Genomic DNA, 13,995 nt, shown 5'->3' on the forward strand with positions numbered 1-13,995 from the left:
ATTCCAAACTCTCCACCATGGCAAAGACCAAAGAGCTGTCCAAGGATCTCAGGGACAAGATTGTAGACCTACATAAGGCTGGACTGGGCTACCAAACTATCGCCAAGCAGCTTGGTGAGAAGGTGACGACAGTTGGTACAATCATTTGCAAATGGAAGAAACACAAAACAACTGTTAGTCTCCCTAGGTCTGGTGAACCATGCAAGATCTCACCTTGTGAAGTGTCAATGATCATGAGAACAGCGAGGAATCATCCCAGAACTACACATGAGGATCTTGTCAATGATCTCCAGGCAGCTGGGACCACAGTCACCAAGAAAACAATTGGTAACACACTACGCTGACAAGGATTGAAATCCTGCAGTGCCTGCGAGGTCCCTCTGCTCAAGAAAGCACATGTCCAGGCCACAGTCACCAAGAAAACAATTGGTAACACACTACGTGACAAGGATTGAAATCCTGCAGTGCCTGCAAGGTCCCTCTGCTCAAGAAAGCACATGTCCAGGCCCGTCTGAAGTTTGCCACTGAACATCTGAATGATGCAGAGGAGGACTGGTTGAAAGTGTTGTGGTCAGATGAGACCAAAATCAAGCTCTTTGGCATCAATTCAACACGCCGTGTTTGGAGAAGGAGGAATGCTGCCTATGACCCCAAGAACACCATCCCAACTGTCAAACATGGTGATGGAAACATTCTGCTTTGGGGGTGTTTTTCTGCTAAGGGGAGAGGACAACTACACCGCATCAAAGGGACGATGGACGGGGCAATGTACCATCAAATCTTGGGTGAGAACCTTCTTCCCTCAGCCAGGGCATTGAAAATGGGTCGTGAATGGGTGTTCCAGCATGACAATGACCCAAAACACACGGCCAAGGCAACAAAGGAGTGGCTCAAGAAGAAGCACATTAAGGTCCTAGAGTAGCCTAGCCAGTACTAAGTCATGTTTTGTGAAGGGGATAAAATACTTATTTCCCTCATGGACATGCAAATCAGTGCATAATTTGTTAGACATGCATTTCTTTTGAATTTGTTGTTGCTATTCTGTCTCTCAGTTTTACAATACACCTACCATTCAATTTTTAGACTGATCATTTCCTTCACTGTGTGTGCTTAATAGGATTTACAGTAATTACTAGCTGTTGGTTGAAAATCTTTGAGCTGTTGGTGAAATTTTATATAATGCCCCACTACTGTACTAGAAAACAGTTCCTATTCAGTCATATCAAATATCATTTTAAAGTGCATACATGAATAATCTACCGGAATAAAGGAATCAATCAATCATGTGGCATTAGTATGTATGTGTATATTTATTGCTCCATTCCTGGAAACCTAAATCACAGACATAATGAAAGGTGCCCACAAATTGCTTTCTGAAGTGCTATGAACATCATACAATTAAACTTTCTATAAAATATGTACATTGGTGCTATAATTCATCCATTGGGTGCCTCAGATCCAAGGTCTATTAAACTTTCATTGATATAAAATAAGATGTTTTAGTGACTTTCTTCTTGTAGATGGCAAATCACCAGCTGTCATTGCAGATACCTGTAATTAGACAAGATAGGCAGGTCAACCACAGAATATAGGTAGGTCCCTTATGTGTTTGGTAGATGGCTACTTACAACTGGCCCTAATTTTTAGTGAATGTTTGAAAGGGCTCTTACACACTGGCGGCAGTGTCTACTGCCTCCTGAAAAAGGATGTATGGTGGGTCACCTTTTAGAAGTGGGCAGAACAGTGGCTGCCAGGCATTCAGGAGGTAGTCTTGCTGATCTTGTTGTTTTTCTTTTAAATCTGAGGGATTTTGTATTAAAGTTCTGCACCACAACCATAAGCCATTCACTTCAATGGATGAGTTTACCAGACAGTGCCACATGTCAAACATGCAGGCCTTGTTGAATTTGCTGTGGCATGTGTACAGCTCCATCCATCTGTAATGTTAGTTCTGATTTTACTGTCCCCTAGCTGTTTGTGTGAAGGAGCCCTAATGCTGCAAAGAAAACAAAGTAGCTTCTCTGTCTTCTCAGAGCCAGGTACAGATAAATGGATAGGGCAGTTCTCCTACATATCAAACGGATTTTGCAGAAAGATCACATCACAAAAGAACAAGAGCCATACTAAAAACACAGTGAGCTTCTCACCCTCAGAGTGAATGTGTCATGACCATAGTGCCATACTAAAAGTGAAGTGAGCTTCTCACCCTCAGAGTGAATGTGCCATGACCATAGTGCCATACTATAAGTGAAGTGAGCTTCTCACCCACAGTGTGAATGTGCCATGACCATAGGGTCATACTTAAAGTGAACTGAGCTTCTCACCCACAGTGTGAATGTGCCATGACCATAGGGTCATACTTAAAGTGAACTGAGCTTCTCACCCTCAGTGTGAATGTGCCATGACCATAGGGCCATACTAAAAGTTAAGTGAGCTTCTCACCTTCAGTGTGAATGTGCCATGACCATAGGGTCCTACTAAAAGTGAACTGAGCTTCTCACCCTCAGTGTGAATGTGCCATGACCATATGGCCATACTAAAAGTGAACTGAGCTTCTCACCTTCAGTGTGAATGTACCATGACCATAGGGCCATACTAAAAGTTAAGTGAGCTTCTCACCTTCAGTGTGAATGTGCCATGGCCATAGGGTCATACTAAAAGTGAACTGAGCTTCTCACCTTCAGTGTGAATGTGCCATGACCATAGGGTCCTACTAAAAGTGAACTGAGCTTCTCACCCTCAGTGTGAATGCGCCTTGACCATAGTGCCATACTAAAAGTGAAGTGAGCTTCTCACCCTCAGAGTGAATGTGTCATGAACATAGGGCCATGCTAAAAGTGAAGTGAGCTTCTCACCCTCAGTGTGAATGTGCCATGGTCATAGGGTCATACTAAAAGTGAACTGAGCTTCTCACCCTCAGTGTGAATGTGCCATGACCATAGTGCCATACTAAAAGTGAAGTGAGCTCCTCACCCTCAGTGTGAATGTGCCATGACCAAAGTGCTATACCAAAAGCAGAGTGAGCTTCTCACCTTCAGAGTGAATGTGTCATAGTACCATATTAAGGACACAGTGAGCTTATCTCCCAGAGTGTGAATATACCATGGCCATAGTGCCATACTAAGAACGCAGTGAGCTTCTCACCGTCAATGTGAATTTGGGCTGCCACCCCAGGGGCACAATCACCACAGGCTCTTTTCTCCCACAGCCCCTGAAAAGACCAGGTAGACCTATCCTGTGCAGGAGGTGCTGGGCTACAAGAGTTCTGGCCTATTGCGCCAGGTGAGATTCAACTCAGGAGTAAAGGATATCCACAGTGCACCCCTCTTACCACATATTACTCCTTTCCATACCCTTCATAGACAGAGAGAATAAAGAGTCTCTGATAACAACATATACTATACTTTATCTTATCTAAAAGGCCAAGAAGTGTTTCTTTTTCTCAGCAAAACAGTTAGGATTAGCCTGGACAATAAATAAATGAAGCATGGAGCTCAATCATATGGCTACAAATTATAAATACAAAATATTTCCATGAAGATTTTATATTACCTGATTTAAAGACCATTTTTTTTGTAAATGTTGGTGGTTAAATTATTCTTACCATTATGGGGGACAATTCTGTATTTTCTGTCCAAGCACAATTCAGACTGCTTTCTTCGGACAATTCTCTGTGCTTCTGGAGTAAGTCCGTTTTGATTTCGAGAGAAGATAAAGGAGTAATCATCCAAACACTCTCCGTTGTCACCCATCTCGCGACATGAGTAGACGATGGCATAGTTATCGTAATCTGTGGCTATCACCCAATGTTGATCAACTGCACACAAAACAAATTTGATGTACGGTTCATTTTACACGCAATGTTAACACAATCATGTAAATTCTGCTGCCTGCTCAGGGTTTAGAGTATTCACAAATGTCTGACACAGATTAGCCTCCCACTGCTGCCTCTCACCTTCTGACCTGCTGTATAATTGCAATGCTGCAGTCTGATCACTGGGACACAGGAGAATAAGGCCCTGTTCACACCTGAATGATGCTGCCGCATTGTGTTTTTCATGTGTTGTTATGCATGTTTTTGTGATGTGTTTTTGGAGCAGCACCATTCATTTTGAATGAGCGTCCCTCTGCTCCAAAAATGCGTGATAGAACCAAATTTTGGCACTGAGCCAGATGCATTTGGCGCTGCATGTCTTGCCATGGTTTTGCCACATGACAAAATTGCGTCACGTTTGGGGTACTATTATGAAATAACTGGCACAGCAAGCATGTTGCACATTTTGCCACAGTTCTGGAATTGTGGGCAGAATCGCACAATTCTGCTTGTGATTCCAGTACACTTAGGTGTGAACGGGGCTTAAGGAAATGCTTCCCCCTGCCTGCAACATATTGATGATGTCATCTCAGCCTTGGCAAAACCACAGGACCAGAGCCCACAGGATGCCTTGTAATGATAAAAGGTACAGAGTTTTTGAAAGTGTATAGAGTTTCTGTATATTGTGACATGTCAAGACTATTAGTGCAGACAAAAGCAAAGTTTTGTCTGGCAAGGCAAAGTTTTTGAAAACTTTGGAAGCTGTGGAAGCTTTGGCAAGAATGTAACTATATGTATAATGCCCAGTAATAAGTCCCTGGAATTCATAAAGACTGGCACAGACAAATTTTGCAAAAGTGTCTCAAATGTGTTCTAAAAGTGACGCAGTGTGTGCCAAATTCATGTACCTATCTAGACCTCGCACCTGATTTTGGCACACGCTACACCACTTTTAGAATGCCAGCAAGACGGTGAGAGTAAGAGCTGTGAAAATGTGGAATAGAATCCCTCAAGAGTTGGTTCTGGCCAGCTCAGTGGATTGCTTTGCCTGGATTTGTTCTTAGATAAACAGAATATAACTGGATATAACATTTATAGGTAGAGTTGATCCAGGGAATATCTGATTGCCTCTTGGGGGATCAGGAAGGAATTTTTCCCCTGCAGGAGCAAATTGGCTCATGCTTTGCTGGTTTTTTTGCCTTCCTCTGGATCAACTGTGGGTATAGGATTATAACTTCTTTTTTTAATGGTTGAACTGGATGGACGTTTGTCCAGACTAACTATGTAACTACATGTAAGACATTTTTGCACATTCTGTGTGCGCCAGGGTCTCTCATAAGATATGAACTGTCAGTATTTTATTATGAATTTGGTACAGACATTGCGCCACGATGTAAAAGTGGCCCATTGCAGAACTACCTTAATTTGGCCCACAAGTTGCTGTCATAACCAAAAGTATCACAGATACCTCATGAGTTTGGTGCAACACATTAACAAGAGGGATTAACACCAGAAAAGTGGCACAGCAACTTTACTGAAACCGCCCCCAGTGTGTCTGGCATAATAATTACTCAGGTACAGGGCTTTTTTCAGCGGAAATGCAGGGGAGTGCAGTTCCGGCACCTCCAGCACTGAATATATGTAATGGCAAGGGGTGCTGGGGTGTGCTGGAGGATCTGTTATATTGCTGGGGGATTTATTGTCACTGAATGGGATCTATTTTTGTGTGGTGGTCTATTGTTGCTAGTGGGGGATTTATTGTTGTGGGGGTCAATTTTTGCTGGAAGGGATTTACTGTTGAGGGAGGGGTCTATTGTTTACTGTTGCTGGCTACTGGAGAGTCTATTGATGCTGGATGTTGGGAGATCTGTTGCAGCTGCTAGGGGTCTATTGTTGCTGGGGTGGTATTTTGTTTTGGGGGCCCATTGTTGCTGGAGGAATCTATTGTTGCTGGGGTTATCTATTTTTCTTCTTTTCTTGTTACCATTAACAAACTTCATACAAATGATTTAGCACCACAAAATTATATTTGGCTCTGTATTGTCTAAAAGGAGAGGTACTGGGAGGTGGGTAGGGGGTGGAACCAAGTGACGGAGCTCAGAGGTGGGTAGGGGGCGGAGACAAGAGGTGACTAAGAAAGGTGGATTTCCTGTACCTATTTTTTGAGAAAAAAAGCCCTGCCCAGGTAGCATATGCATTTAGCAAACCACTTGGAATAAAATACACATAAATACTGTATAGACACCTCGATTGAAATGCATTGGATGTAGTTTTATAATGCAACATTAGTTATTATTATAGAATGTCAGAAAGTAAAATGAGTGTGCCCAACAAAGATTTTACTATGGGTTTCCATCACAAATATGTCCCTGGGCTTTGGGGTCCTAGAACAAAAGGGAGATGAGTTTTGGGTCCCTGAGCCCGGGTTCACACTTGTGCGGTGCGGAATATCACATGTGATTCGCACAGGAATGGCACCTCATTCCTGTGCAAATCACATGCAAATTCTTTGCGGTGAGATTTGAGCCATACATTTTATATTGCTCAAATCGCAATGCACCCGCACCAAAAAGGTGCAGGACCCTTTATTTGGTCCACACTAGAATCGGATCGCAAGGGTATTCACACCGATGCGATCTGATTCTGCACATCGCACCGCATTTTGCGGACCAATTTCGGGGTGTTGTTAACATAGGTTAACATAGGTGCGATTGTGATGCGGTGTGTAATTCGCACAGAAACTGCTTCGAATTCCACACCGCATTAGTGTGAACCCAGGCTTAAAGTGGAACTCCACCCATAAGGGGAAGTTCCGCTTTAAAGACTGCTCCCCATTAAGGATTGGCACCTTTGGGGGGCGGGTACTAGAATTTGACAGGTACCCGCTCCCATTTCCGGGCGATCGGAAATGGAAGGTGTCCTCCCTCCCTTCCTGTAGTCTTTTGGGACACGTGACAGGTCCCAGAAGACCACAGGACCATTCATGAAGCACAGTGCTACTCTCGCATGCGCAATGGGTGCCCAGCTGTGAAGCCGCAAGCTATCACAGCCGGGTCCCCACACTGAAGATGATGACCTGGAATACAGGATGGCCGGTGAAACGGCCTGCGGGAGACACACCACGGGACCGAGGGACAGGTAAGTGGCTGTTTTTTAAAAGTCAGCAGCTACAGTTTTTGTAGCCGCTGACTTTCATTTTTTGACAGGTAAGTAGAACTCCGCTTTAATGATAGATCACTGAATTCTAAAGTTAGTATATTGGCACTGAATGTTTTACCTCTTGCCTACTACATATGGCATACTAGGGGGATTCAATAAAGCTGCTGTAAATTTTATGGCGTTAATTGCTCTTGTTAACGTATTGTACCTAATTCAAAAACATCTGCGACAGTTTTGGTTCTGCCAGCGACTCACACACCAATCTCAGGTAGTTCTAAGATGCTCCACTTCAACATTGTGGCACAACATCTGCACCAAATTCAAAATAAAATACTGGTAGTTTGTATGTTATGAAAGTGGAGCTAATTAGGACCAGCATTCGTCTGGCATACAGAGGCAGATTTTGTTAAGCTTCTTCACATGCATTCTACAGTAAAAGTAGCACAACATGCACTTAATGGACATTTTTTCCCCTGGGTCCGGAAATAATGAGTTGTTTTTCTGCACCCAGACTACAACAATTGTTCCACTGTTTTGCTTACCTCCTTTTTCAAGAAAAGCTGCAGCTCCAAAGTACTTCATAGTGAATTTGCCAGGCTCATCTGTGTCCTGGAACAGTCCCACCATATCAGCGCATACTTCAATAGTGCTACAAACAAAGCACAAGTATATCTAAAGTTACATCATTAAACCTGAAATCCAGTCAACCAAATAAATACACCCGTGAAATACATATGGTATGCGGGTGCGGCTTTACCTGCGAAAAGATTTGTATTTCTGTTCATCCACTCCTAAGATTTACACAACCTTGCCACATAGTACAGCCCTATCTGGTAAGGTTGGAGATCTGATTTTTCTTGCAGTTAAATAACACTTCTCCCCACCTTCAACTTTTGAACAGTGAAGTAGAAGCAGTAGACGATGGACGAACATCATCATCATCAACTTAGCATATAGACACTGCAGCACAAATGACTGGCTCTTTGTGCTGTTTCTTCTCTGCTGTACTCCTGGGCAGGGGCATAGTTACCACAAGGCAAACAAGGGATTTGCCTAGGGCGGCATTTTTCAGGGGGGGAAGCTGCATTTTTGAGGGGGGCAGCGCCGCCCCCTGAAAGAAGGGATGGAAGAAGGGACACACGTAGCGTGGGGACCAGGTGGGATCTGAGAGAGGCTGAGGGCTGCTTGATGGTGTATACCGAGCCTGACACTTGTTCCCGGCGATGTCAGGAGCTGTGAAGATGAGCGTCTTTTCTCTCGCCAGTGTGGGGGGGTTGCCAGTGTATGGGGGGGTGGTAGTGGAAGGCTCTCTCGGGTGGGGGCTGGGGTGTTGTTGATCAATGTCAGGCTCTCCTCTTGGGGGAGAGGGGGTGTTGGTCGGTCTCAGGGTCTCCCCGTGGGAGAGGGGGGGGGTGTTGGTCGGTGACAGGGTCTCTTTGTGGGGGTGGTGGGGAGGTTGGGCGGTGTCAGGGTCTCTGTGGGGGGGGGGGGCGATTTTTGTGTTGCCTAGGGCAGCACGGAACCTAAAAACACCACTGCTCCTGGGTCCTTCTCAACTGTTATTCTCCCACAATTGTCAAGTCCTCTTCCTGCTGTGTCAGTTTTGCAAATAGCATGAAACATAGAAATGTTCAACTACTATATTTTTACATTTACAGGTCAAACTCAGCATGCTCTCCTCCAATGATCAGACTTGTCCTGACACCCCCCAAATGCACAGCCACTCACTGGGAGGACCAGTTTCTCCTCCCCTACCTCTCTTAGGCTCCATGCACGCGGGGCGTTTTAATAATGCTGGTAACGTTAGCTGTGTAAAGTCACGTTAAAAATGTGAGTTTTTCAGCGTTTTTGCATTAGCGTTTAGCTGCGTTTTGCTGCTTTATTAATAAAAGGGGAAAAAAAGGTATTGATAATGTTTTTTTATATCTATACACAAACGTTTTGCCTTTCATTACTATTTTAAACTGTATGGGTTGTTTTACAATGGGAGGGTTTACATATACTTTAGGTATCAGGTATACATAATTTAGTAATTTGGGGCAGCACAGAGGCTAAATGGTTAGCACTTCCGCCTGGCAGTACTAGGGTCGTTAGTTCAAATCCCAGCCACAGCACCACCTGCCTGGAGTTTGCATGTTCTCCCTGTGCCTGCGTGGGTTTCCTCCGAGTACTCTGGTTTCCTCCCATACTCCAAAGACATGCTGGTAGGTTAATTGAATCCTGTCTAAATTGGCCCTAGTATGTGTATGTATGAATGTAAGTTAGGGACCTTAGATTGTACACCCCTTGAGGGTTAGGGACTGATGTGAATGTACAATATATATGTAAAGTGCTGCGTAAATTGACGGCGCTATATAAGTACCTGAAATAAATAATAAAAATGAACAAAATAAATTTAGTATGTGCGTAAAAAATGATCTGGCAGCAACAGGGTTACATAGTAACCCAACACAAAAGGTAGATGCAGGTAAATGACTTTAAAATTGCATATTAAAACATATTTGTGTGTTTTGCCTGGTGTTCTAATTTAACGTGTATCCCATTCTGAAATTTGACCTTATTTGGTCAAGACCACACCCCTTTCACCAAGCCCCACCCATCAACATTTCCACATAAAATCAAACCTACAAAATTAGGATTACTGGACAGTATAATGTTGGTTAAAGTGGCAGCATTATAAGAGGGGACAGATATCTTACCCCATTAAAAAGACTCTTCCTCTGGCTGTGGCTGTCATTTTTCCGTCCTCATCAACACTGAAGGTGGCCACAATGTTATCATAAAGGAAAAGTCCTTTTGGGTCCTTCTTGGCTGCTGCATACCAGGTTCCAGTATACTGGAAAAATACAGTTACATGAATACAGGATGCAATAAAGCTCTAGAATAGACGTTATTTCAAGAAATAGTGCAATAAAAATATTACAAAAAATGGTACATACAAAAGTGCTGATACATGGTGAATCCAAAAACAAGGGCCTGGCCTGGAAATATTGTTAATCACTGGAACAGCAGAATTAATTGTCATGAAAGTGGCTTTGGATATTATCTCAAATAGGTTATATCTAAGTTGATGCCTAATTATTCCTAAAAAGTGTAGTAATCCACCACAACCAACTAGAATGTATCTTTTTATTGATGTGTTCTTAGTTAATTAACAGCTTTTGTGGCGCCCTATAGCAGAAAAACTGCTACAGGGCGGCACGGGTGCGCAAAATCACATGTATATATGTGATTTTGCAGTTCCAGGTTTCGCCATTCGGGGGCCTCAGCTGTCAATCACTGGGTCACAGCCGGTAATTCCCCGCTGGCACCCTGCAATTACCAACAGGGGGAAACCTGTTTGTAAACTATACAGATCTCTCCCCTGTCAGCTCCTCCACACTGCTTTGTATGGCTCTGCATAGCAGAGTCATACAAAGCAGTGTGCTTTCTGTGAAACACACATGTCATAGCAGTGACAACAAGTCAGCTCCCCTTCGTGTCAGAATGCCCGCCGCAGTCCCGCTATAAGTCACTGATCGCCGCCATTACTAGTAAAAAAAAATTCCAGTATATATACCGCCATTTGTAAACGCTATAACTTTCACGTTAACCAATTAATTTACCTGTATTGGGATTGTATTGGGATTTTTTTTAGCAAAGACATGTAGCAGAATACATTTTGGCCTAAATTTATTATTAAATTTGATTTTTAAATTTTTTTACTGGACATATTTAATAGCAAAAAGTCAAAACTATAGGTTTTTTTCAAAATTGTTGTTTTTTTTTGTTTATAGCGCAAAAAATAAAAACCACAGAGGCAATCAAATACCATAGAAAGAAAGCTCCATTTTTGGGAGAAAAAGGACGTAAATTTGGGTGCAGCATTGCATGACTGCGCATTTGTAAGTTAAAATAGCGCAGCTCTGTATCGCAAAAAAAAAAAAAAAGGCCTGGTCAGGAAGGGGGGTAAATCCTCTGGAGGGTAAGTGGTTAATAAAACATGAAATTACCAATATGTCCGTATTCTGCTCCTTCTTTTTGTTTTTCTATTTACTCAGGCTGAAATGAAATACTGCATATGAATTTATTACAACTACCACTTAGAGGCAGTAGGTGGCAAGCTCTCAAATTTAAATGGAATTTGAGGAGCAATCATTTTAGGGGAGATCAGATTACACAAGCTGCTAGACGACTAATAGGATGGAAATGCCTCCTCCCTCTCTCCTGGAAGTTCATTATCCACAGGCTTTGCTAGGATGCTCTATAAACTGAGCTTTATTGTTTTCCCTCTGTATTAAAGTGTATGCCTTGGAAAATCATCTTTGCAATACATGTATATTTGTCTGAATTTTGACCCTTAAAAACACTGAATGAACAGAAAGATAACTGCTGATCTCCTAAATTGCTCCAGTGAGCTCACAGCGCTGCCTCTGCTGCACTAAAATCACTGGCAGTGTTGAAAGCCTTACCCAACACCTCCCTGCTGGACTACAGAGCACCTTCCCCTTTCTCATCTCTATAACAGAGAGCGTTCCCAGTAGTACAAACGAGCTTGAATGCAACAGAGACAACATTGTTATCCCTTTACAGGTTGTTAGAAGCTCTCTGGATTTCAGGCAGAAACCATAGGTATCTTTATGTACTTACAGCATCATAATTAAAGGAGAATTCTGGGCAAATTTTTCTTTTTCCTGTACAGTGGCGCTGTTCCCACACTGCATGGGTTAACTGATTGTTATGCTGTAGGGGAGAGAACAGCAGAGATATACTCACCTGACCCGCTGATCCTCCCAGCACAAGACCAGTTGCATCAGCTCCTGTCCCCCCCGCAGTCTAGTGGTCTTGTAAATGGACTGTTTCTGACGTCAGCATACTTAAAGCATGCTCCACAGACAGGAACCATCCACTGTTGAACCGTGGGGGAGCGCAGTTTTCCGGAGGATTGGCGGGCCAGGTGAGTATACATTTTGTGCTCACCCCTAGAAAAAAGAGCAGCTGATCTTGATCAGTGGGGACACAGCTTCACTGCATAGTGAAAATACATTTTTGACCGCAGTTCTGCTTTAAATTAGGCGGATAAAAAATTTGAGAGCCTCGGGACTTTTGTAAACAAGGTAGTAAATATGTAAATCCATGCAGATATAGTTCAAATTTCAACTGCTTGAGGCACTGCTTTATCTGTCTGTGAACAATTTGCTAACTTCAAAAGCTCAGTTACACCAGCAACTAACGAACAACTATTGATAGAAAATATAAAAATAAATTAGTTAGGTACCTATCTCACAGGCCATTTGTAATGTTGTAGAGATAAAAATGCTTAAAAAAACATAAAATAATATTCTTTTTTATTTTAATATATTTAAAACAAGATAGCATACCCGTTGTTTGTCAAAATTTTCCACGGTTTTGAAGGTGCTCACACGACAGTCTCTCTCTGCCGAAGAGATGCAGAACAGGGCAATAAAAAGCCCAAAGATTCTGAGGTCCATCTTTCAGTGCACAACCAGCTCTAGAAAAACTGTCAAATACATCGAAAAATATAAAGCAAATAGTTTATCAAATCCTATAACTGTATTATTAACATAAAAAATAATATATATATATATACATTAAAAATATATATATATAATAGTAGCAATAAAATATAAGTAATAGAAAAGAAATATAAACTGGGCGTTTTATAAAAAGTCTGGAATGTAAAATACAGTCTTGATGTGGAAAGTACAATAACCCATAGCAACAAATTAGATCACCATTTAGAACAATAAATTTTGCTAGCAGATAAAGTCGAGTTAGTTGCTATGGGTTACTACACTTGCACCGTCATCATGATTTGCTCATATTTAGTAAGTCTAGAAGTATTTACAAACATCCTGTACACAAAGGTTCCACATATACAACATTACCACTACTAATACTAAAAACATAAATATCAGCAAGTACAATAAAATACTATGAAACAATACCAATCAATGGTTTTATCCATATCTTACATTTTCAAAAATTATTTAAAAAATATTACCACTAAGAATAATAACATTTTCAAAAATTATTTAAAAAATATTACCACTAAGAATAATAGCCAAAGCAGTAACATAATCACGATTATCATTAGTAATAATTGTAACAAAAATGAACATTATTTATATGTTACATAACCTAGTAATAAAGCAAGGATAAAACATTTCATCCTAATTAATAATAATAGCAATAAACAGGCTTCGTTATATTGGAAAACGAATACATTTTTGCTATCCTGCCTTTAGATATTTATTCTAATTTAGATAATAATTTCTAATATAAAATCCAAACGTCAGATGTTAATGATCGTGGAACAAGCCAGTTCAGCTAGCTGAAGTAGTTCCAGAGAGAAGTTAATAGAAAGGACGATCGTCTTACGGAAAATCCAGCTGCTCCCAGATGTAAGAAACCCAGAAATGCTGTGCCTGGGAGCCTTATATACAGCTCTGCAGTCACACAGTTTCGTAACTCCAGCAGGAAGGTAAAAGACCTATATTTAAGCTGCCAATATATCCAGTCCCAACTGGATAGTGGCCCACTTCAACAAACTTGCATAACATCAAACCGTGCACTTTAACCCATAGCCCATCATTCTGTGAAAACCCCCCACAGCAATCTCAGGAGGAAAGAAAATATGACTCTGTGTACAGCGAGAGGTGGGGATTTGCCATAGGATATTTGCGATTTTAGGAGCTTCGTCTGTGGTTTGGAGGGATCTGGCTAAAGGCCAACTCTTCAGGAGGGCACACACACTCAATTCATGTACAGTCCTGTTCAAGCATTTCAGTGTTTTTCTTGAAACATATACAAGAACAAAACTGAGGATTATACCTATGTTTCATCTTTTCATGTCAAAATTCCCATTATTTACATGTATGTTGATATTAACATCACTGCACATAACACATACATGCCAACATCTTTCAATGTTTTAGGGATGTCCCAAAAATACATTAAAGAATATGTAAACCCAAAATTTCATATTCCTGATATATGCCTGCTGTACCATGTACTTGAAT

At 41.7% G+C, this 13,995-nt stretch overlaps 1 protein-coding gene across 1 annotated transcript; it reads right to left on the minus strand.

Annotated features, from left to right (window-relative positions):
• Positions 1–1,291: 1,291 nt before the first annotated feature.
• Positions 1,292–13,512, minus strand: RBP4 (retinol binding protein 4). The gene is made up of 6 exons (XM_089690315.1): positions 13,355–13,512; positions 12,334–12,473; positions 9,673–9,809; positions 7,516–7,622; positions 3,605–3,817; positions 1,292–1,551 (listed from the first exon to the last, which is right to left on the minus strand). Exons 2-6 carry the CDS (start codon positions 12,442–12,444, stop codon positions 1,529–1,531), a joined length of 591 nt encoding a protein of 196 aa, XP_089546441.1. The 5' UTR covers positions 12,445–12,473; positions 13,355–13,512; the 3' UTR covers positions 1,292–1,528.
• Between the last annotated feature and the right edge of the window lie 483 nt (positions 13,513–13,995).

The sequence above is a fragment of the Staurois parvus genome, unplaced genomic scaffold (genome assembly GCF_062004578.1).
Source record: "Staurois parvus isolate SC_StPar_1 unplaced genomic scaffold, SC_StPar_1.0 ptg000525l, whole genome shotgun sequence".
NCBI classification, from domain to species: domain Eukaryota; kingdom Metazoa; phylum Chordata; class Amphibia; order Anura; family Ranidae; genus Staurois; species Staurois parvus.

Excerpts from the sequence above, each read along its gene's own strand:
- RBP4 (XM_089690315.1), bottom strand. The coding sequence starts at position 12,444 with ATGGACCTCAGAATCTTTGGGCTTTTTATTGCCCTGTTCTGCATCTCT. Across the intron at positions 7,623-9,672 it reads GGAAGAGTCTTTTTAATGGG|CACTATTGAAGTATGCGCTG; the intron begins GTAAGATATCTG and ends CTTTGTTTGTAG. Across the intron at positions 3,818-7,515 it reads AGCTTTTCTTGAAAAAGGAG|TTGATCAACATTGGGTGATA; the intron begins GTAAGCAAAACA and ends TTTTGTGTGCAG.